Source organism: Drosophila albomicans, chromosome 3 (genome assembly GCF_009650485.2).
Source record: "Drosophila albomicans strain 15112-1751.03 chromosome 3, ASM965048v2, whole genome shotgun sequence".
Taxonomy (NCBI): domain Eukaryota; kingdom Metazoa; phylum Arthropoda; class Insecta; order Diptera; family Drosophilidae; genus Drosophila; species Drosophila albomicans.
The window spans coordinates 46233588-46256103 of record NC_047629.2 but is presented as its reverse complement, the minus strand read 5'-3'; the positions used below and the strand labels follow the sequence as shown (position 1 = coordinate 46256103).

At 41.0% G+C, this 22516-nt stretch overlaps 4 protein-coding genes across 6 annotated transcripts; 1 reads left to right on the top strand and 3 right to left on the bottom strand.

Moving 5' to 3' along the window:
- Nucleotides 1-330: 330 nt before the first annotated feature.
- LOC117571661 (probable serine hydrolase) lies at nt 331-1725 on the bottom strand. The gene is made up of 2 exons (XM_034253899.2): nt 1436-1725; nt 331-1368 (listed from the first exon to the last, which is right to left on the bottom strand). The coding sequence occupies exons 1-2, from the start codon at nt 1457-1459 to the stop codon at nt 415-417; spliced, it is 978 nt and encodes a 325-aa protein (XP_034109790.1). The 5' UTR covers nt 1460-1725; the 3' UTR covers nt 331-414.
- A 225-nt stretch (nt 1726-1950) lies between these two features.
- Nucleotides 1951-3166, bottom strand: LOC117572166 (probable serine hydrolase). The gene is made up of 2 exons (XM_034254816.2): nt 2949-3166; nt 1951-2889 (listed from the first exon to the last, which is right to left on the bottom strand). Exons 1-2 carry the CDS (start codon nt 2970-2972, stop codon nt 1951-1953), a joined length of 963 nt encoding a protein of 320 aa, XP_034110707.1. The 5' UTR covers nt 2973-3166.
- Nucleotides 3167-3373: 207 nt separating this feature from the next.
- Nucleotides 3374-5085, bottom strand: LOC117570811 (probable serine hydrolase). Of its 3 annotated transcripts, none has more exons than XM_052005714.1 (2): nt 4815-5085; nt 3374-4717 (listed from the first exon to the last, which is right to left on the bottom strand). In XM_052005714.1, exon 2 carries the CDS (start codon nt 4508-4510, stop codon nt 3713-3715), a length of 798 nt encoding a protein of 265 aa, XP_051861674.1. In that variant the 5' UTR covers nt 4511-4717; nt 4815-5085; the 3' UTR covers nt 3374-3712. The 3 variants fall into 3 exon arrangements, with proteins under 3 accessions (XP_051861674.1, XP_051861673.1, XP_034108561.1); XM_052005713.1 differs by having other exon boundaries at nt 3437-4737; XM_034252670.2 differs by having other exon boundaries at nt 3510-4717; nt 4819-5085.
- A 13562-nt stretch (nt 5086-18647) lies between these two features.
- LOC117572167 (uncharacterized) lies at nt 18648-22089 on the top strand. Its single transcript, XM_052003594.1, has 4 exons — nt 18648-18656; nt 20182-20335; nt 20388-20633; nt 20693-22089. Exons 1-4 carry the CDS (start codon nt 18648-18650, stop codon nt 21853-21855), a joined length of 1572 nt encoding a protein of 523 aa, XP_051859554.1. The 3' UTR covers nt 21856-22089.
- The last annotated feature ends 427 nt before the right edge of the window (nt 22090-22516 follow it).

Here is a 22516-nt window from a genome sequence, read left to right as displayed (position 1 = left end):
CTGATTATTTCATATTTCATTCCGCTAGGCAACAATGGCTTAAGTCATAAGCCAGTTGTCAGGCTGACAACCACTACAATCGCTGAGGATGGGAATGGAAGGAGGATGTGCTTTTGTAAGCCTTGATTGTTGCTTAACTTTTGCGTCAAGGCCACGTCGAAAGCCGAAGCCGAAGCCATCGCATTGGCAAATGGCAATCGCATTACATGTGCCACAGCTAATTGTTCTAAAGCGCTCAAGTGTAGTTAAGCGGCTTAAACTTGCTCAAATTACATAGCAGAAGGCAATGCGAATATGTCCCCAATAGGATAACAGTCAAGTGGAGGCTAGAGAAGCTCCTGGAATAAGGGATCGTTTCTTTAATGGAATTTTTTTAGTTTTGATTATTAGATTTTTCATTTCATAGTATCAGCATTAGAGTTTCCCCTTAGCTACTTTTGTCTCCTCCACTGCCATCGACCAGCTGCCCATGGGAGGCGGACGATAGCGCCTCAAGAAGGGAACAATATGCTTGGCACACTCGGCCGCATTTGTGAGATGCACATGATGCAGTCCTTCAACCTCGTAGAATTCAAAGTTCGGATTATTCTCAGACAGATAGTTGAGTACTTCATCGCATCTGGAATCGATAAACGGCGATCCGGAGCCCTTGATGATGAGGTACGGCTTGTCCTTAACTCGTTTGATCAACTCAAGTGCCTTCTCCGCACAAAAAGGCAACAGCGTGTGATACTTGGTGCGACCATCGCGAGAAAAGTAGTATCGATTGGGATACAGTGATGATTTCCGCACACTTCGATTGAGCAGATGTTGGGCAAACTCCAAAGGCACCGAGTTAAAGGTGCCACGACTGAGCACAACGCGCAGCTGTTCCATTGTATAGGAGGGAGGTTCCTGCACCTCGGCCAGTCTATTGCGATCCTCTTCCACCAGATGCTTCTCCATCCATGAGCCTATTTTCGGAATGCATTCGGGAGCGTCAAAGGGCGGCAATGTGATGTCTAAGAGGATAACCATGTCGACAGTTTGTGGCGCAAGTGCTGTGTGTATATAACTCAAGACACCGCCCAGCGAGTGACCCATGAGCGAGACCTTTGACCATTTGTATTCCTTCATGACGCGACTAATAATGAGTATCCAATCGTCGGCACTGTAATGCATGCCCGGTGGCAAGTTTGAGGAGTAACCATGTCCAGGCATATCCATGCAGAGCACACCCAGATAATCGGGCAACAGGGGAATTAGTGTATCGAAGGTGCCGATGTTATCCTGCCAGCCGTGTATTGCCAGAATGGGGCGATCCTTGCGATTGCCATACCAATGCCCCATCATATGTCCGAATGGTGTATCAATGCGCACAACATCGTACTACAGTTGGACAAATATATACTCTATATATCACGAGGTTTTTAAATTTTACTTTAGTCGCACTTACGTCTCTTAATGACAAATAGCCCATGACGATCCGCTGAACCTTGGACGCCTCTTGACTTCAGTTTCTAGACTGCTTCGACTCTTTTTGAATGCTATTGCTATGACTTGACGTCGCCCGACTTTTTATCAATTGAACGCTCAGTGGGTCTCCACAAGGCTTTTGGTTGCTATCTTAACTAACCGAAGATATTGATTAACGTTGAATATTAATTAGTCGCTTATCCATTATTAAAAATAGAGTCTTTGTTTTCAACTATCAGTGCTCGCAGCTGTGCGGCAACTGTTTCAAATTCCAACTACTTTTAGCTATCGAAGATATTCTGAAAGAGCTTTCATGATTTGAATGCGAATGCAGTTGGCTGGAGCGATCACAAGCAAACATATTCGTAGGTCAGGTGTGTGTGAAAAGCTTTTGCATCAGCTGTGCGAGAAGCTTTCGTGGTTATCACGGCCCGGAATATTAGTCTCACTTTTACTTTCAACCAAGTAGGTTGACAATTTTATTATATAAACTGACTACAATTTGTGCTGCTTCCGATGGGAGTTATCAATTCTTGAATGTGGACGATGACGCCTTAAAAAGGGCACAATGTGAGCGGCACACGCGGTAGGATTGCAGAGATGTATGTAATGATTGCCCTGCAATTCGTGGAACTCCAGGTCAGGGTTTTGCGCCCTCAGAATGGAGATAACCTCCTCGTCTCTTTCACACATGAAAGGGGACTCGGCTCCTTTGAGAATAAGGACAGGTTTCTCTCGAATGCATCGCGCCATCTCAGCTGCAAGTCCCAGACTCAGCTGCAGTTCAACGGCACACTTGGTGCGATTATCTTTCAATGTGTAGTACTTATCTGGATACAATTGAGATCTGTGTACGCTGCGTTTGAGCAGATGTGGTGCAAGTTCTACGGGCACAGCCTCGACTGTACAGGTATGAACAAATTGGCAGAAATGTTCCATCGAGTAGGAAGTGGGTTCATAGTTGGTAGCCTCATTAATTGCCATGCGATCCACTTCCTGTAGACACCGCTCGATATTGAATGCAGAAATATCCAAGTCCAGTCGAGCAAATGGATTGATTACACCCTCAATTAGTATCACAAGATCCACAGTGTGCGGTGCTAAGGAGCTGTAAATTAAGCTAAGAATGGCGCCCATTGAGTGACCCAGCAGCGACACCTTTGACCACTTGAACTCCTGCATCACTCGACCTATGATAAAGGCAAAGTTCACAAAGTCATATTGTATTCCCTTTGGCAGTCGAGAGGAGTGTCCATGACCTGGCAGATCTATGCAAAGTATTCCTAGGTAGTCCGGCAATAGGGGGATTAGTGTATCAAAGGTGCCGAGGTTATCCTGCCAACCGTGTAGAGCCAGAATAGGACGTTCCCTGCGGTTGCCATACCAGCGACCCGCCAAATGTCCCCAGGGCAACGGAATGCTCACATCCTCGTACTGTCGATTGTGAAATCCCTCGATTAGCTGTCCGAAGTATTTATCATACTTTTACTCACATCATTCAGTGACAAAGTTCCCATGTTCCTCCGATTCTATAACCAGCACGAGTTACGGCTAAACTATTTTGATAAGCAGTTTTACTTTTTCGAGGAATTTACAATTTTTGGCACGCGACTGATTAGCTACGTTCTCCTAAAGAGTTCATCGACAACTGACCCGATTCTCGATTAGCCAGGTGAAAACTTCCAAATTTCTTTTAAAAATAACTATTCTGATTACACGAGCATAATCACAAGCAAAGCGTATCGGCTTTTTCTTAATCTCTAATTTTTTATTTTTCATGAATTTTTTTTTCGTACATAATTGTTGCTTTTAATCTTTTGAAGGTTTGCTAACAGCATAAATTGCAAATAAAATGTTGAAGCATAGTTTTTATTATGATGTTAAGATTATCACATTATCAGGCAATAATACTTTGCTATAACTGAACAGATATCGTCTCACGTTTCTTAACTAGCTTGAAAGCAAATCAACTTCAATAGTTTTAGTGTTATATTTACAGCTTTCTTTATCGATGGATTAACGAAAATAGTAAAAATCACTCATGTTATAATTAAAAGCTGTTAAGCGTTGTAAATGTTAATTGTTTACTTTATTGTTAAATATTTTGATTATGTTTGTTCTAGAATTGTGCGAATTAAGATAAGGGATGCTAAATGACTCATGGGAATTTTCTTACATTCTCTCACTCTTATATGATAATCTTTATTTTGATAAAAAGTTGAAAGTTTTCTCCTTTTCCCATTTGCTGTTTCCTCCTTTACAATTTGCTACGTCGTTTCAAGTTCCAGGAAAAGAAACGCTCCTGGGCCTTGCGTTTCTCCTTTTTGCTGATGTTTGCTTCCTCGCCAGCCAGCGACCAACTAGACACCGGAGGCGGTCGATGGTGTCGTATGAATGGCACAAGGTACTTGGCAACCTCGGTGGCATTTGTGAGATGCGCATGATGTGATCCCGCCACCTCGTGCATCTCGAAATGGGGGTTCTCTTTTCTTAGAATGGCAATAGCCTCATCGGAGTTGGGACTAACATAGGGAGAATTGGATGCTTTAATGATGAGAAACGGTTTCTTAACGCGACGAGCCAGCTCAGAACCCTGACTTCGATTCAGCGGAAATATAACGTAATACTTGACACGGCCATCGCGGGAGAAGTAATATTTCTCCGGATACAACTGCGACTTGGCCACACTGCGATAGAGTAGATGATGAGCAAACTCCTTGGGCACCGACTCAAAGGAGCCCTTGGCCATTAGACTGCGCAGCTGAGGCAGCGTATAAGAAGGCGGCTCATGCATTTCACTCTGCTCGGCACGCTCCTCCTCCACCAGATGCTTCTCCAGGTACGGAGCCCAGCCAGACAACATCCTCGGTGACTCCAGGATGGGCAGGCAAATGTCCAGCGAGATGATCATATCGACTGTGTGCGGCGCCAGCGCCGTGAACAGAAAGCCCAAGACGCCACCCAATGAATGACCCAAGAGTGAGACCTTTTGCCACTTGTATGCCTTCATGACCCGAGCGATGATGAACACATAGTCGTGCATACTGTAGTGCATTCCGGGTGGTAGACGACTGGAGCAGCCATGTCCCGGCAGATCAATGCAGAGAACCCCAAGGTAGTCGGGCAACAGAGGTATCAGTGTATCAAAGGTGCCCAAATTGTCCAGCCAGCCGTGAATGGCGAGTATGGGACGTTCCGTTCGATTGCCATACCAACGACCCGAGATGTGGCCCCAAGGTGCCCAAATGCGAACATCCTCGTACTGTAAATGGGTTTCAATTACTTGTAGCACAGTGTATAAACAAACGTTGTTGTTGCTCTCGCTGCTGTTGCACATTGGAGCTTTCAATAGTGCTTACTCACGTCGCTCAATGATAAAGTTCCCATTGCGCGGCTCTCTGAACTTTGGTCGACCCTTTATTATTGTGGACAGCTGTTGCTTTTTTGGCCGCTTCCAAAGGTTCGTTTTTGCAGCCACTAGATTGGTGTCTAGCGATTATCTCAACTACATTCGATTATGCTGGTTAGTTAATTACACAAATTTCCACTTTTAATTCTTGTTATTCGATGTGTGACAAATCGATAATGCGACGCACTTTGTTTTGGTGTTTTTTTAACAACGTGTGGCCGGCAACTGAGACAAGCAAACAAGCAGCTGTGCTTTCTATAGCAAGCAAAAGCTTCTCTGAGAGTGAGAGAGAGCTTTTTCTACGCTCTTGAGCGGAATTCGATCGCAAAGAGCGCGTAGTGAGTGAAAAACCGGAACTCGAATGAGTACAATGCACATAAATATTGTTGTCAGTTTCATCTTGAGATCTTCTCACTTTAAAGTGCATTATTAAAGGGAGTCAAGGAAGCGAAAGCAATTGAGCATTTGAAATGCAACTGCATACGACACAATTGTTGGCTCACCTTCACCTACTTACGGCTGGCATGCCATTTGGATGGACAGTCTCAGAGTGCAGACAGCAACACACGCTCAGCTGCTCTCAGTTGGCTATGTTTGTCCACTGAGCCGTAAATGAGACACCTGGCAATGACTGTGGGACTATGACGCTGACTGTGACTGCGACTGCGACTGCGATGGAGACTGAAGTGAAGTGGACTCATGCCCGTGTCAAAGTCCATAAACTGTCGAGAGGTTTTGGGAATGCTGCGATTAGCACGTGACTTTCGAATCGAATTTTCCACTTCACTTATCTCATTGCTCTGGCTCCCACCGAAGGGATGTCCAATGGATTCCATTGGACGACACGTGCTTCTCAAACTTCGCTCGCATTCACCTCGATCTGACAGGTTGAAAGCACAGAACGACACAGCCACAGTGGAGACATCTGGCCTGGCCCATTCACGGGCTGACCTTGTGCCGCTTGTAAAGCGATTTGTTCAACTTGTGATAATGCGACAGTTACGACTTTATAGTAGGCGCAACTAATACACTAACTTAGCATGAAGGTGTAATATTGATTTTTATTACATTTTATTGCGTTGCAAATTCATCAGCTATTTTTGAGCTAGAATTCAAACGCCTTCTTTGGACTATCGCATGATTTCTACTACACAAAAAAAGTGGCTTATCATCATGAACATGAAAATAATTCTATTACTAAATTTCAAGAGTATTTTGGACTTCGCCATAAGTCATGCCTTCGTTTTTTAGTGCTTTTAAATGTTGTATTTTATTATATTCCAATAACTGACGGAGCGAAAGTGGAAAAGCGGAGTTCACCGTCGGTTTTCACCACAATTCTCATATCCCCTTTCCGCTTGTCTGTCTGTCTGGCTGTCTGTCTCGGCATTTCGCTGCTGTCTGCTGTCTGTTGATTACGCTTTCTGCACCTTTTGACTAAGGCAACCTTGTGTTGAGTGACGCCTCCTGCTGCAGCCACTCACTTGCTTGATTCCGGGCAAACCTGTCGTCATCGTCGGTTTCCACCTGCCTTCCACCCGTCGGCCACGCCTCCCAAGAACACAATTGCAAATGCATTGTGTAAATTTCCTGTGCATTGCACATTGCAGGCGCGTTAGCTATGATTTATATTTAATTCGTGTTTGAGTAATTTATCATGTCTGGCTCTGAACTGTCTCCATTCGGTTCCCCCCTCCAGCTCTCTGGCATTCCCATTGGGCACCTATTTCACTCCCTACTCTCCCTATCCCCTCATACACTCTCTGTTACGCTGGTTACCCTTGGGCCTTGTTGGCCGTTGAAATGCTATGCAAATTGTCTTGAGCACACGCCCCCCCTAAAGTGAAAGTGCCATTTCACTGGCCACCCATCCACCTCCTGGGCTTTGATTCAAGTGCTACACACACACAATATATATATAAATATACATATATGGCAGTACTATGTACATATCATATTAAACGAGCAAACTGCGAGTTGGGAGCTGGGAACTGGGAGCTGGCCTTGAATCCATAATTTGCCTGTCAACGACAGCATACCCGAAATTTGCGCACATAATTGAGTTCAAGCATTTGGAAGCCAATTATGATTTCACATTTTCCACAGTGCTTTCCTCGCTCCTCCGGCTTGGGTTCTTCTTCTTTTTGCCCCGGTCCTTGCCCGAGTAGTCAGACTTGAGTTGGCATTTGGGAGCGTGCTCGGTTCTTGTGCTTTATGCGCCTTGTGCCTTGCGCCTTTTCACATCTCAATCAACCGCGTCCGCAGCAGCGACTTTGCCAGAGCTTGCTCTTTCTCTCTCTCTCTGTCTCTTGATATCCATCTCCTTATGGGGCCTCTTTCGGTTGCGTGCCAGGGCTTTAATTGCTTCTGCCACTTAACATATGCAAATTAATTTCCATTCTTTTCTTTTTCCCATTCGCTTTTCGCTGCTCTACTTTTTGCTTTGCTTTTGGTTTGCTTTACTTGTGCGGTTAACACTTGTTCGCTTTCCTTATTTCCATCGCACATTGTCCTCGCTGTTTTGTTGTGTCCCTTTTGACACCTTAAGTGCCCCCCGTTCTTCGCCATGACAGCATTTCGTTTGATAAATATTTATGATGTCGCAGCAGATAGTCGCAACAATGGGTCTGGCAAAAAAGGGTTAATGTCGGTTCGGGATTGAGTTTAGGTCGCCGCCTCCTCCATTTCGCATATCGCTTGCTCGCCATTTCCTAGCGTTTATTTTTCATTTTGCTCAACGGTAGATAAACAATTCTCCGGGTATCTCTTCTTACAACAACACATTTAGTGCACTCGACTCGACGAATTGCGAACTGTGAGAACGAAGTGCTGAAAACTGAACAGACTCATGGACTGACGCCTTCAACCTGTCTGCATGCGTGTGTTTCTGTGTGCGTGTGTGTGTGTGTGTGTGTGTGAGAGTGTTGGTGTACCGTCATGGCATCATTTCGAGCTGAGCTCACAGCTCAACCCGGCTCAGTCCTCAGTCTGGGTCGCTGGTCGAGAGAGATGCTCAACAAAGGAAAACACCGGAAGTCTCCTGCTGCCTGATACGCACATCAGCCGAGCAACAACAATAGAGTGAAGAACAAGTAGAAGAAGGGAGCGAGCGAGGGGGAACAACTCTCTGCTATTATTCTTTATGTGCTTTTCCCCGGCATTTTGCCGTGTGAGAACTTTAAGAGCAACAATGGCATCCGGTCTCATGACCCGACCCAAAAAAAAAAAAAAAAAAAAACACTATCGTTACAAGAAATTGCATTAAGAAATCATTTGCCAAAAATGTGCAGTCCTTAGTCTGTTTTCTAGTTTTACACATTTCACATTTTACCATATCGCATTTTAGGTTTTTCGTTTCGAGCTGCTCGTTATACGTTTTTGAGGTTTTTGTGCTGGCAGCGAGCGTTTTAATCTAATTTTAATGAATTATTTTCACACGAAAATTACTTAAGCTAAAAAGTTTCATTTTGTGGTTCCAGTTCTTGGTTTGCCATTCTTTTTTTTTTCTATTTACTGGCTGATGCATTCAATTTACGTGAGCGTGTGTGTGTGCATGGAATTACAGTTACACAAAAGCCAAGCAAATTTACATTTTTGGCTGCATTTCTAATTTGCATTCGCACAGCAGCCACAATTTGAACCAACGTGTGACTATGTAGTTGATGCCCTCTCTCTTATTTTGCATACAGACTGCGTATTAAATGCTGTTAATTGAAGGATACAAATATTTGTTATGCTGGTATAATAATTTTCTAATTTGTAATTGCAATTACGACTTTGGACAAACCCTGCAGCAGCAGCAGCAGGTGAGAACTTTACTTATGCGCCTTCAATATTGATTAACTGCATCCAATTTGCAGTGTGTTTATATTACAGATTTATCAAATTAGAAAATGATAAACTTGTGCACTAAAGTGTGCTATTACTTTACACTCTCGTAATTCAAATGATGTATCTTGTTGGCATTTTCAATCGACTCTCATTACACTTGTCTGCGATGCTTTAAAGTATGCAATGGTATTTGTCACTAGCATTTATGTACAACGCGCAAAAGTATGCAACACTATTTCGCTTTGCCTTTTTGTCGATTGCAATTAATTGGCAAGTTATTTAAAACATGCGCTTGAAAGTATGCAACACTAATTTTCAGTAGTTGTAATTGTATTTATCATTTGCCGCGCAAAAGTATGCATTATTTTTTGTGCACTCATCAACCGATAACTATGCTATAAATTTAGCGCGCCATGTGCGTATACTTAATACACAATTCGATGCCACGCGCAACATTTTGTGGCAAATACGGAAATACCAAACCCAATGTCGATAAATTAATTAGCCACACAATTTATGATTCCATTCGAACCAAGTTATTTTTTCGGTTTCCGTTTCGATTTGACTTTGTTTTGTTTTCGGTTATTGTTTGTTTGTTTCGTTTTGTTCATGCGTTGATTAGTTGGCTCATTGGCTTGCCGGTTAATAATTAATGTGGCTAATTTATGCATTGTCATAGCGCAGAGTCATATATATTTGGGAATTTGTCAGGCATAAATCTGTGTACAACTCGACCCAAGTTGGCAAAACTCGCTGCGTATCATAATTCAAAATGCTTCGATATATGTATGTTGGCCAAACGAAAAGGGAGAGCGTGTTATCTGTGCACGCTTCACTACAACTGAATCGGATTGTCTGTGTGAACACTGTATTTCTGTGTTTTTGGCCACTTGAGCCGCATGCCAATCGTTATTTACGAGTGGCCACAGTGCATAGAGCAAGCATCTACTTCCAGCTCTGCATCTGAATCCGTGTGTAATGCCAAGACAATTGCACGAAAATCGCCAATATCTGGTTTATAGACTCCAACTCCTCTATTCGTAGTGTCGGCTCGGTGCTTAGTCTAGCCATAAATTTGCGTTTTTTTGGTTAACAGTTGTTGTTGTTGTTGTTGTTGCAACGCTTGCTTGCAACTTAGTCCCCAGTGTGCTTTACCAGTTTTTCGAATTTCCATTGAGAGATACACCAGCACTTGTCCTGTAGAAGACTGCAAGGGTAAAACTACAAACGAATGCCAACAATTTTGGGTAGTGGAAGAGAGAGAGAGAGAGAGACGGGAGGGAAAATGTGAATGGGGAATGAGTCTGGAATTGGCTAGAAAATGCAGTTGCAACTGCAACAGCATGGGATCCTTTGTAATTGGAAATTGTAGTTAAAAAGTTTGTAATTCAAAGTTTATTTTTGATTTCGGTCTCTCTCTTTCAGCAAAGCCATGAGGAGGGGGAGACGGGATTCGTATTTGCCAATTTACGCTTAGCCTGTGTATTAAAGTGTGTGCGTGTGTGTGTGTGACTTGTTTTTGGCTGTAACTTTTGGCATTCTGACCAGTAATTGAACTCTGAACTGTCACAATAGTTCAACGGGGTCAGTAATTAGAATTTGGCATTGTGACTGCTCTTTCAATTGTGTGGCTACAAACCACAAAATTTCTCCGAGAATTCCGATTAATTTCTACCAAAAAGGAAGAACGAACGAGAGATGAAACACAAATCAAACAAATCGCTGGCTTTTAATGAAAAACAAATTCATAAATGCTTGTGCAAGCATTTTGCTGCCTTTTCCATTTGCTTGAAATCCAATTAAACTTTTTATCTAATAAATCATACGCACTGTTGTCTCGCAAGTTGCACTCTCTCTGTGTATTGCTTGTTCTCCTTCTTGGCCACAAAATGGGCAATCAAGATAAATATCTGTGAGCTGGTAGACAGCTTGACATGTGCACATTAGTTGCTCATCCAGATAAGCTCTCGTCTTCGTTGTTTTTGTTGCTCTTTTAGTTTATTTAACATCGAGACGGAGAGAGAGAGGGCGAAAGCTGAGCGAAATTTGATTGCCATTTGGTGAAATTTGCTTGCGGTGAGCGGCGAGCAAAGGATATTCCTAGTCGTAGTTGGAACGTGCCGTACAAAAGCAGCAGCTAACAAAAAAATAAAAGCGCATAAAAAGCTGCCAGCACGTACATGGCCTAAACAGCACCCCCTTCCTCTACCCTCCCCTCACCTATCACTCGCTTTGTGTTCGTCATTTGCATTTGCATCCTTCGCTTTTGTTTTGTTTGCATTCGTATTTATTCACTTTTTGGCTGTTCGTTTGCCGCGTTCTGCTTTTGCTTCTGCTTGTTTTGCCAATGGCAAGCTGAGGGAGAATGGCGTGTAATTTTGTTGCAAGCAACAACTTCTCTGATATCAATGTAAATTTTAATTTGTTTGGCAAATATTTTAGCCAACATTTTGTGGCATGAATTGAACTGTGAAATTGCCAGCAGCAACAGAAGTACAAACACAACTAATTTAAATATAAATAAAAGGCAAAGCATTGACTTCTCTTAAGAATTTCTTTTCACAGCTGCAAATACCCTTTGAATGCATTTGCCATTTGGCAACTTCTTGCCAGGGTATTTTGGCAGTCATGATTTTTGTTGATCGGAGGTCTGCAAAAACTTTCGAAGCAAGAAACCAAAAAGCATTTACCCAAAAAAGTAACTGCAAAATGCAGCGGGTAAATTTGTTGAACTCGACAAGTTGCTGCTGCTTCTCGCTTCTTGGGCGAAAGTTGTTTTACTTTTGATTGTCGGAACATTTGAGTGCTAAATGCAAACTTTGTCGAGTGCGAGTGCAAGCACAACTAAGTGGTAAGGCATTTGCACGCATGTCAGAGTCCTCTCGCCACTGCTGTTAACAGTGCGTATGAGTAACGTATGCCCCTCCCTCTCTCTCTCTCTCCGCTGTGCTGACAGACTGTTTTAAATTTGTAATTTTTTTCTCTGAGCATAGGCGTTGCTTCGTCACTTGCGAATTTCTTTAGCGACAGTTTATAAACGGCGAGTCCTGCTGTTGACGTTGTTGACAGCCAAGTCAGTCACTCAGCCAACCAGTGAGTCAGCGAGTCAGTCACTCAGTTAGTCAGCCAGGCAATTGCTGCTCGCGTGTCTGGCGCTGTCAGGCACGTGTGTGTTGTTGGCCCCGAGGCCACTTTCAAATGTGAGGAGGGGACGACTGTCTCCCCTTCCCTCGAGTCTAGACAGTGTCGCTGCACGGCTTCGTCCTGTCGAACACTCGCCATAATTGCCAAACGCCAAAAAGTTGTAATTGAAATTGGCTTCTCACTTGCTCTAAATATTTATGCACTCGCATTCGTTCGCATTGCATTCGAGTTTTATGGGTGAAACTCTCATTTTTCAGCCTGATTTGATAGACTTGCTTTCGGGAGAGTCCCTTCGACTTTATCGCGATGTATAAAAATTTAAATTGCAGCTGAAAAATTGGCGGCGCCAACAAAGCTGACTCGCAAGTAAATGAGACTTTTCGCGGCTCCCCTTCTCCCTCGTTGGACGCACTTTATTTTCTCGTTTTGTGCGATAAAATAAATAAAATTGACATTTTATGCAAATGTTAACGGGGCCAAATAAATATGCTGTCAGTTCATAGAAAAAACAAGTGAAAAAGCTACAGTCGATTGTCCTCGACTGTGAGATACCCGGTTTCCATATTGAATAAAAGGGAAACAGTGCTATAGCTATTTTAAAATGTATGAAATTATTATACCACAAAAATACTAAAAATATACCAACGTCGAGTGTGTGTGCTCGACTTTGAAATACCAGCTATTCGTTTTGAAATACATCATATTCTACAAATTTACTTCACAATACTAAAATATACCGATGTTTATATTTGGAAAATTGTTGCAGCACTGAAATTAAAATACTAAAAATATACCAAAAGCTATATTTGGTATATATATAAATGAATTACAACATTAAAAATATACCATATAGTGCAAAATATACTAGATTGTCAGCCAAAGCAACTAAGACCCGATTGCAGTAGGTGTTTTTGCCCATACAAAAGAATTTCTCATATAACTTCTGTAGACAGAAAGATGGTCCGAGAAGCCTGTTACGCCATGGGTAACGGGTATAATAAAAGCTTGCTGAAAGTGAAGATAAACTGAAGTAGGAAGTTGTGAGCGGGCAACTAAATCAATGCGCAGAGTGACAAAAAACGATTCAAAGCCTAAAAATTCATAATTTTCAAGTGGCAAAATTTATAAAATATGCTGCTCTTCAATTTAACAGCAAATTGAAAGTGGTTCCAAGTGGAAATCATATTCCAATTTCAAGCTTGACAGACGTAAAACAAAATTTTTGGATGGAATTTGTAAAACTTTTTCAATTAAATTCGAATAAATTCAAAGCAGAGCAGTTATTAAATTCAATATTGTACAGGAACTATTTTATTTTCTATTACGTGTTGAATGAATGAATGAAAATGAAATAGCTGCAAACAAATTTCAAATGTGCTTTGACTGCTGCTCAATTCAATAAATATTTATTGGCAGTAGAATTCTATGACTTTGCAGCTGTCTCGGTTTCCAAAGAAAAATGGCATACTTATGCCTCGCAAATGTGCCATTCATTTGCACTTATTGCATAATTAATAATTACACAAAAATTGGATAGTTGTCGTCGCCCACCCAGTAAAAGTATTTTAATAACCAAGGGGAAGGGAAGCAGCGGGGACAACTTGGCCAAGTTCTCAATTTCTTTTGGTGGCCCAAATCAATGTGCGAAACGTGCTAATTGCGGCAGCTGTGCAAATGTGTGCTCTGCCATTTGATAGTTGGCCATCATTTTGATGGCTTTGGGCCTCTCAGTCAGTTAGCCACAGTCCAGCCACGCCCCCCCCCCAAAGCTTTGGACTGGTTTAATGTGTGTGTGTGTGGGTCGTTCGCTTGGCCATTGCCAAAAAACTAATTGCCAAAGCATTAGAGTTTGAGGCGAACCCCCAAAAAACTTTTGCATAAATGCCTCTTGGCAACACACAACCACACACACACACACGGATACACACGCACACTCTCATACTGTGATACACAATTTTGTGGCATACTTTTAGGCCAAACTACTCGAAACTTTTGCAGTGTTTGACTGAGCCAAGTGTCGATGTGTGAGAAGAGGTGTTAGACTGTTGAGCAGGGAGGGGAGCGGAGTGGAGAAGGGGATCTGCTCTGCTGTGCGTCGTAAAAAATTGCCATACTCATAGCTGCCGTAACACGTAATGAGATACTTCAAAATGATGTTATTGCTTTATTTATAGCGCCACATAAAAGCTGCCAAAGCGCGCTCTGCTTTTGGCTTTGGTTTAGGGCTCAGCTTTAGATGAGACAAAATGCTGGCTGGACATAAGAGGGGGGAAGTGATGTGTAGTCGAGGTGTATCCAAATGGAAGTGTTGTTGTTTTTTACTCGAGTCCATAACCTCGTCCTTCTTTTATGTAGTTTCTGCCTGTCGCACACTTTTTACAGCTGCCATTCAACTGACTTCGCACAACACCTGCAGCTACACACACACACTCCACTATGTTGAATTTGACCCGTTTTCGTGGCCAAAACTCATTTTTCGCAAGTATTCAAATTTCCGTGTTTTTAATGTTACCATGTTGAGAAATGATCAAATCGCGATATTGTATACCGAAAATGTTAACTTAACAGTTTAATGTTAAAATAACAGCTGTTAAAGTAAGCTGTTGCAAGCAGACAATACGTGCAGTGTTAAATGTTAAATTTGCGATGCAATTTCAAATTGGCATATCTCCCACAAAAAATCATTGAATAATAAAATTCAAAAGGAATATTACTTCTTTAAGTTATTACTATGTGTTGATACTAATATGTTCCGTGTTTTGTTCGTATTTTTCTAACAATTTGTATATTTAGCAAGTGTTGTCCCCTTGTCACTTTTCGAAAGAAAGTTGAACTTTCCAAAAGGTTTTTAACTAAAATGTTCAAATTTGTTCAGTAAGTGTCCATATACATGTTGTAGATCTGTCAATTCTGAATTCATAACATGTAAGCTCATTATGCGTTTTTTTGCGGTTTTTTGCGTAATTTGAATTATTAGGGAGTAGCATTTGGCCAGAATTGCAGAACTGCTAAAGCCTTTGCGATTTTTTTTTTTCTTGAATAACTTCCATATTTATTATCCGATCTGAACCAAATTTTCAGGAAGCATTTGAAATAGGACATTCATCATGTGTTCCAAAATTCTCTAACTTGAAAATTGATTTATGTATTCGCTTTTTTTCGATTTATGTGGGCGTTGACACGCCCACTTTTCTAAAATACCTTCGTATAGCAATAACCTTTATTATACAAGAAACCTGCATTCAAAAATCTTGTTAATTTAAAAAATTTTAATTTTGGCCACAAAAACGGGTCAAATTCAACATAGTGCACTCGAACACACATGCGACTATCTTGGCTAATAAAAAAGTGCAGCCTAATCATTTTCATAAAAAAGTCAGCCATGAATTTTGAGTAATTGCCTGTTTTGACTCTGCTTTGAATAGACGCAAATAAAATAGAAATAGTCGCTGATAAAAGCGAATAACAGTCAAAAGAGATGCCATAAGAAGTTTCGCTCTCTTTATAATCCACAAAAGCTTGTCAATTTCATCAGCAATTTCACCACAGCAAAAGAGACGCAAAGAAAGCGAGTTGATTATGATAAAGTTTTCTTTTTGGGGAAAACAATTTCTCAACTTTATTCAATTCCAGTTTAAAAAGAAAAGTCCTTTACAGCATTTTCAATAAAATTTTATAAAATGTCGTCCCCCAACAGCAAGAAGGATTAACAAATGGCAATGCTGTTGCTGCTGTTGAATGCGGGCATTTAAAATGCACTTTGACCCCGTAAAAGTGCAGTGCAGAAAGAAAAAAAACAGGAAAATTGTTTTCAACGCACTGCGAAAGGGAAAGGAAAAACTGGGCATTAAAGTGCATCAATTTAATAATGCAAACATGCAGCAAGTAGCATTAACTTTTTCTCTTAAATTTGCATAATTGCCGCGAGTCAGGCAAGCGAGAGTTGCGAGGGAGCTGGAGATGGAGATGGAAATGGAGATGGAGTTGTAATTGTTGCAACACATGCACAGAGCGTGCGTCCAGCACTTGGCGCAATTAACGATTTTTCCTGATTTTCCATGCAAGCAATTTGCATAAATCAGTGCAAAGTATCTGTGACAACAAAGCGAGTGCAGAGAGGGGAATAGTGTGTGTGTGTGTGTGTGGGGCATGCTACTGAAAAATGTTTACACATTTGCAAATGTCTGAAGGTCAGAGGGAGCGAACGTTGGTGTGGGCGGAAGCTGGAAGTTGGCTCTGTTGCGACATGATTTAGGTGCCAAGCCTCCCCAAGCTCTGAGTAATTGCGCGGTGGGTTTGGCCACTGCTCTTCCTGGTCCGTTTTGTTGCTGTTGCTGATGCTGTGGCAGGCACAGCTTTAATTTAATTTATGCACAACATCTCTAACAAGCTACAGTTGAGGGTGCTCGACTGTTCTATTCCCGTTACTAATTTTCAATAACAACAAAGTTCTGCTGTAATACTCTTAAAATATACCAAATTAGTATATCAAAAAATATATCAAATACCTCAAAATATACCAAATGTTTACGTTTGTGAGATGCTCCCTACCTTCTTTCAATAAAATCAAAAAACTGCGAAGTTCTTAAAATATACCAAAAGAGTATACCAAAAATATACCGAAAATATGATTTAAACTTTCAGTGCCCATTTTCAATAAAAGAAAAAACTTGCGGTATTATACTTAAAATATACTAAATAAGTATACCAAAACATACAAAAATATATCGAAAATTACGTTTGTTTTTAGTTTTTAATGGGCACTGCTGTATTATTATAATATACTAAATTAGTTTACCAAAAACAATAAAAAAAATATATCGAAAATTACGCTACCAATCTTCAATAAAAGCAAATCGCCTCGGGAGTCTTTAAATATACCAAATAAATATACCAAAAACTGAAATATACCGAAATTTACGCCACATTTTTTCAATAAAAGCAAAACAATGTTATTATTCTTATAATATACTGAAGTTAGTATAACAAAAATCTACTAAATTTACGCTTGCTTTTCGGTTTGCAAGGAGGGGATGTGAGGCAAACAAAATTTAAAACTAACTTGATTTGCGTTCAACAATAACAATTGCTATCGAAGAAATCATAACCTCAAATATTATAGTCACTGAGACGTACGTTAAAAAGGACAGACAGACAAACAGACACTGATGTAAGTTATAATACCCTTTTACCCTATGGATAACGGGTATAACGATAGTCAGAGGCGTAGGGAAGGAAATAGAAATGGGACAAGGGCGCGCAACTAAGTGGCCGCTTCAGCAAAATGAAATGCACTCAACAACGTTGTTGTCGTTGTCGTTGTTGCTGTTGCTGTTGCAGCTGCCTCACAGCTCACAAATTTATTGCCATGGCTAGAAGAATGTGTTTAGTTTTATGGGCCATAAGATGCATAATGGGCATGCACTGCAGCTGAGTTATTTAATGCGTAATTACAACTAAAAATAATCTACTCAAGCAGCATTTCTCCCAAAAAATTGCACAGCTTAGCGTTCACTTCATTGAATGCTATAAGCGTCTGCTCAAAAAGCACATAACCCCGGAGTGAACAAAGCAAAATATATATAAATGTAAAGCAAGCATAAAAAGCAATGGCAATGACTGCCACTAACAACGAACAACTACGAACGACAGCTGCAGTTGCAACATAGCGACAGCGACAGCAACAACAACAACCGCAAAGGGTCGTCAAAAGTCAATTAACTGGCAACACTGGCAACAACTTCAACTAATTAGCCTGTGCTTCGCCTCAAGGGTTGTGGCCTCTTCAACCGACCTCTTGCCTGCCTGCCTGCCACGCTCTTTTTGCGTCCCTCCTCTCCTCTTCTCCTCTTTCGATGTCTCTCCTCGCCACACATTTACCTCTGCACTATGGGGCATTTTCCATTTTAGCTGGCATTTAATATTACGAGTAAACCATACGAGATTTTTTACTGCAGTTTTCGGTATTATGTTACTATATTCCCGAGGAATCTATCATAGAAAAGTGGGCGTGGCAACACCTCTACCGCCCCCAAGAATCGGAAAAAATTGAATATTACGGACACCTATGGAGTTAGTATTATAAAATTTGTACACCAATATATACTTACCCTTCAGAATTCGACACGCCCTTTAAAATTTTTCCCCGCCCCTTCCGCCCTCAAAATTTAAAAAAAAATTGAATATTTTGAGCAATTTTAGAGCAAACGACCCCATTCTTGGAAGACATAATGTAAATCCTATCCCGGATGTGCACTGCAAATTTTGTGCCGATCGGATCAAAAACAAGGAAGTTATTCACAAAACATTGCTTCAGACGGCCCTTCTCTCTATTTCCTACAGAGCTCTGCAGAGCACAAATCGGTGTTGGAAAACGTGAGGTTCTCTGAGAAAAAAGCAAATTGTGCCAATTGTGCGGAATTGTGCAGCATAAGACAACTATTGATGGATTAAGAATTGACAACACTACAACATACACTTGAAGTTTTTGCTAACTTTTGCTAACTTCATTTTCAAAATCCTTTCCAAAGTTGAAAATTGTTCTTTAAAATCCAGCTTAAAAGGCTTTTAAAAAAATTACATCATATTAGTATAAACATACACAATTTGATTAATTTTTTTACATTTAACATATAGTACAAACCTGTGAAATTGTTATCCATGACTTCTTTTTGTTATTAATAACTTTCAACATGAATAAATGAAAAACAAAGTTCACCGAAAAAAAATATGCAAACTTAGCGCGCGTGCTTTCGTAGGCAACAGCTGACTTTATAGCTGTTATGCTCAAAAGAGCTGTTAGATATACATGTTTTTGGTATGAGCCATAACAGTTTGATGTTCTGTTAATGCATTGACATTAACATTTTTCTAATTGGAACACTTTTCAAAAACGCCTAAATGCCAGCTAAAATGGAAAATGCCCCATAGTGCTCTGGCGCGCTAAGCTGCGTGCCGGCAAAAAAAGCGTTGCCTGCTTTTAGGCGAACGCATAGAATCCACCTAGAATGCAGCTCAGCACTTGACGTCGCTGTTTTAGCTATTAAGCTAGCAAGATTATTTCTGTGTGTGGGTGTGTGAAAGCGAAAATGAGAGAGAGAGAGAAAATGTTTACACACGTGTGTCTTTTCTTAACACCTTGATGCATATCTGCATGAGTTTATTTTCAACTGCAATTCATGCAGTCGCAATCTACTACAGTTGAATCTTACTTAATGAAGCTCGGTTTACTCAAAAAGATTGCTGTTTTTTAACTGTATAGTTATCAGTTTAATATATATGTATATACAGATTTTGTTATAAATACTTTTTTATTGTTTTTTTTTTTTATATATATTAAATGTGAAATTTGCCGAAGCATAAGAAGTACCTTAAAAAAATGAAAATTGAAAAATATACCAAACATTAATACGCAGTATGAGGATTATAAATAGTAACTTATAATAAACTCTAAAATCCTAGCAGGAAAAAATTCCAACTCAAAAAAATATTACAATTGAATGCCAATTTATTTTTTTTATTCTGGTTAACAAATTTCAGATTTTTTGCTTCAAATATTTTTAAAGTGAACAGAAAAATACGTAGGAAAATTCTTTTCATTTTTTGCGAAAAGCTAGGCGCTTGAAAAAATGTGAATTAATGCACTTCCGACCAAAATGTTGTTGAGAAAAAATTAAAATAACTAAAATTAAATACCGTGAAACGCAATACTTATATCGAAATATAAAAAAAGTAATATAATAATAGTAAATAATATTTGAGTTCCCCACCATATCGTTTTTGTAATACATTTGTGTATTCTTTAATAACTAGATAAAGTTCTCTTAAAGTTTCGAAAATCCAGTTACTGAAATTATGAGTAAAGAAATGTTTTGTAGGAAAAAAAATGAAATGATTCTCACTTTAGTTGCCCTGTTTTCATTTCATTTAAATATTTGCTGCACTTGAAGTTTTGTTTTCGAAAATGATTTATCATATTCATTTCACCCCTTTCCACACTCTGTCAAAGTATTTAGACAAATTTATTAGTTTCCTTTCACATTTGTTGTGGACAAGACAAGCCAAGAGACCAAACAGAATATTTGTCGAAAATTGTATTTATGATTGCAATTGATTTATTTTGACAAAATGTTTGGCTGACTTTTGGCCAGAGAAAAGTGATTGCATAAATTGCAAATTGACAAAAGTTTTGGCTATCGAGTTTAAGGTTGTTTCCATTGCGTTGCCCCGCATTGTGGCACTTTCGCAACCGAGCTCAAAGCGACAGCCAGCTATGGCACGGCCAGTTTAATTACTATGTTGCTTCTGCTGTATCTTATCAGTCAACAAGATACTGATAAAAGACAGCGCAGCAGCGGCAGCTGCAAGCTGTAAATTGTTCTTGGCATAGATTTCATTTGAAAGTAAACTCTCAACACTCACAGATCGATGAGCATTCGATGGCTGATACCATTTGGCAGGGATTGCGCATTATGCTGCAACTGCCTGATCTGCTAGGTAAGCGAATCTTTAGAGTAATTCTCTCCATTTTTTAATCTTTTTCTGTCAGTCTTTTGCTGCTTGTGGGGCAGCGGCCTCTCCTTGGGCTACTATCTGAAGTCGGCTTTTGTCTACGACAATCTGTGGCCACATTGGTATGCTCTGGTTGGTGGTTTCATGGCTTTGTTCCTTGCCCTTGGTTGGACACTGCGCAAGCGTGGCAAACAGCGTTATAGCTATGATCACTATTACATAATCTTTTATGGATTGCTCTGCTCGCTACTCGGCAGCTGCTTCATGCTCAGCAAACAATTAGGTGAGTTGCTGCCACTTGGTTAATGCGTCTCCTTCAACTCTTTTCTTACTCTTACTCAGCTGTTAGCTACTACTTCAGCTTCGTGGGGCTCAGCGTCATCTGTGTGGCCAGCTTTAGCTATGTGAGTTTGCGCAGCGAAGCCTCTGGATTGAGACCTGCTCGCATTGCTTTTGGCAATGCTTGTCATGCCTCAGGATTGGCTGCTGGTTTTGCGATCTTCAACGAGTTTGAGCCACAACGTTGTGGCTTTATCTCGCTAGCTGTCAATCTGCTGCTGCTCCTCTTCGTCTGCATCAATGAGCTGCTGCAGCATCTGGGCACACACAACTACAAGCAATCGCGTGATCTGGTCTTCAATCTGCTCAACGAAGAACGACTCGTTTTTCTGCCACGCCCCGCTGTGCTTGCCCAGTTCGTGGGTCGCCCAGACTATCAACTTCTGCCCAGTCGTCAGTGGCTGGTGTTGCTCTCGGGTGGATTGGTGCTGTTGCTGCAACGCTGCTGCTTGCTGCACTCGCCTGTGCATCTGCAACTCATGTGGAGTGCCACGACGGGATTTGTGGAACGTTCGCATCTCTATACCCCATTTGCACTCTATGCCGCCGGCTGTGGCTTGAGTGCTTTGCTCCTGCTGCGATACACTCCGAAGCTGGTCTATCTGCTGTTTGGTGTCATCCAGATAACGCTTGTGGTGGCGCTGCTTTGCATCTACAATGACGAGCAGCCGGAGCACAGTTTTCTCTTCCTGTGTCTCATCTATGCCAGCGCTGGCGTATTGTCTAGTCAGGCTCTCCACTGGCTTCTGGAGTGTTCGCCGTTTCTCTACGCGGAGCTGTCGCTGGCTGTGGGATTTGTACTGCAGTTGGCTGTCATGGAGGGCTGCAAGTATGAGCTGAATGTGGAGGATGATGTCTGGCCAGCGCTATTGGCCAGCAGTTTAACCTATTTGTGCCTCACACTGTTGGCCATCGTGCTTGTTGTCTGGTTGCAGCCACGCACCGCGAGTCTTGTTGATGTCCGTAATCGCCTGCTGGGCATTCGGCGTCTCAATTTGCCCGCTGCTCAGACGCAGTTCTGGCACACGAATCACTTTCTCGCCCACGACAAGCAGCCCCATGAGCTGCAATCGGTGCAGCTGGACAAGAGTCGCGTCTTCCAGCAGTATCCAATTAGCGACTCCACGGCCAACGCCAATGTCAATGCCAAAGCGGACAAGCTCTAATAACAAAGCGATTGGCTGTGTTTCCTTTTGTTGCTCTGCTCTTGTTACTCATCATCATCATCGTCATCATCATCATCAACAGCGCTTGCTTCGAATTTCCCTCCTTATCGCAATATTCTTATCAGCCTTGTGACGCCTTGTCAACTTCTCGACTGTCAAACGCGACGCTTATTAAGCAAACATTTACGTATTTTTCAATCTAAGCGAACGTTTAATAAACAAGCTACCAACTAAGGCGACTTCAAGTGCCTAGAAAACAGTGTCGTTTAATTAGGCTCAGGTTGCTTTAAGCATAATAATAGTTGGGGAGAAGCTGCGCATTGAAGACTAAGCAAGTCATTACAAATAATTACAGGGTAATGGTTAGAATGTTTACGCTACTCTGATAGAATGTGAAAATTAGTCATCTACTTGTTAAAGTATTCCATTCAACTCGTAGTAACTGCGTCATAGTGTTTAGTATTTTGAATTGATAGTTGAAACACGTTTTTATTTATATATTGTCATCTATATAAATTTTTTTCAAGTAGAAGTATACACATATATACCATGAATGGCATTTGATATATTTAAGTATTGTACGTAGTAATAGTATTTATATACCAAGAACAGAAGATATACCAATAATTACATTTGGTATATTTATGTATTGCACGTAGTA

Bases quoted from the DNA above. Each gene is read 5' to 3' on its own strand.
- LOC117571661 (XM_034253899.2), bottom strand. From the start codon at position 1,459: ATGGGCTATTTGTCATTAAGAGAC. The intron at 1,369-1,435 runs GTAAGTGCGACT...GTCCAACTGTAG, and splicing joins GCTATTTGTCATTAAGAGAC to TACGATGTTGTGCGCATTGA.
- LOC117572166 (XM_034254816.2), bottom strand. From the start codon at position 2,972: ATGGGAACTTTGTCACTGAATGAT. The intron at 2,890-2,948 runs GTGAGTAAAAGT...CACAATCGACAG, and splicing joins GAACTTTGTCACTGAATGAT to TACGAGGATGTGAGCATTCC.
- LOC117570811 (XM_052005713.1), bottom strand. From the start codon at position 4,842: ATGGGAACTTTATCATTGAGCGACGTGA. The intron at 4,738-4,814 runs GTAAGCACTATT...CTGTGCTACAAG, and splicing joins TTTATCATTGAGCGACGTGA to TAATTGAAACCCATTTACAG.
- LOC117572167 (XM_052003594.1), top strand. The intron at 20,336-20,387 runs GTAAGCGAATCT...TTTTTCTGTCAG, and splicing joins GCAACTGCCTGATCTGCTAG to TCTTTTGCTGCTTGTGGGGC. The intron at 20,634-20,692 runs GTGAGTTGCTGC...ACTCTTACTCAG, and splicing joins CATGCTCAGCAAACAATTAG to CTGTTAGCTACTACTTCAGC.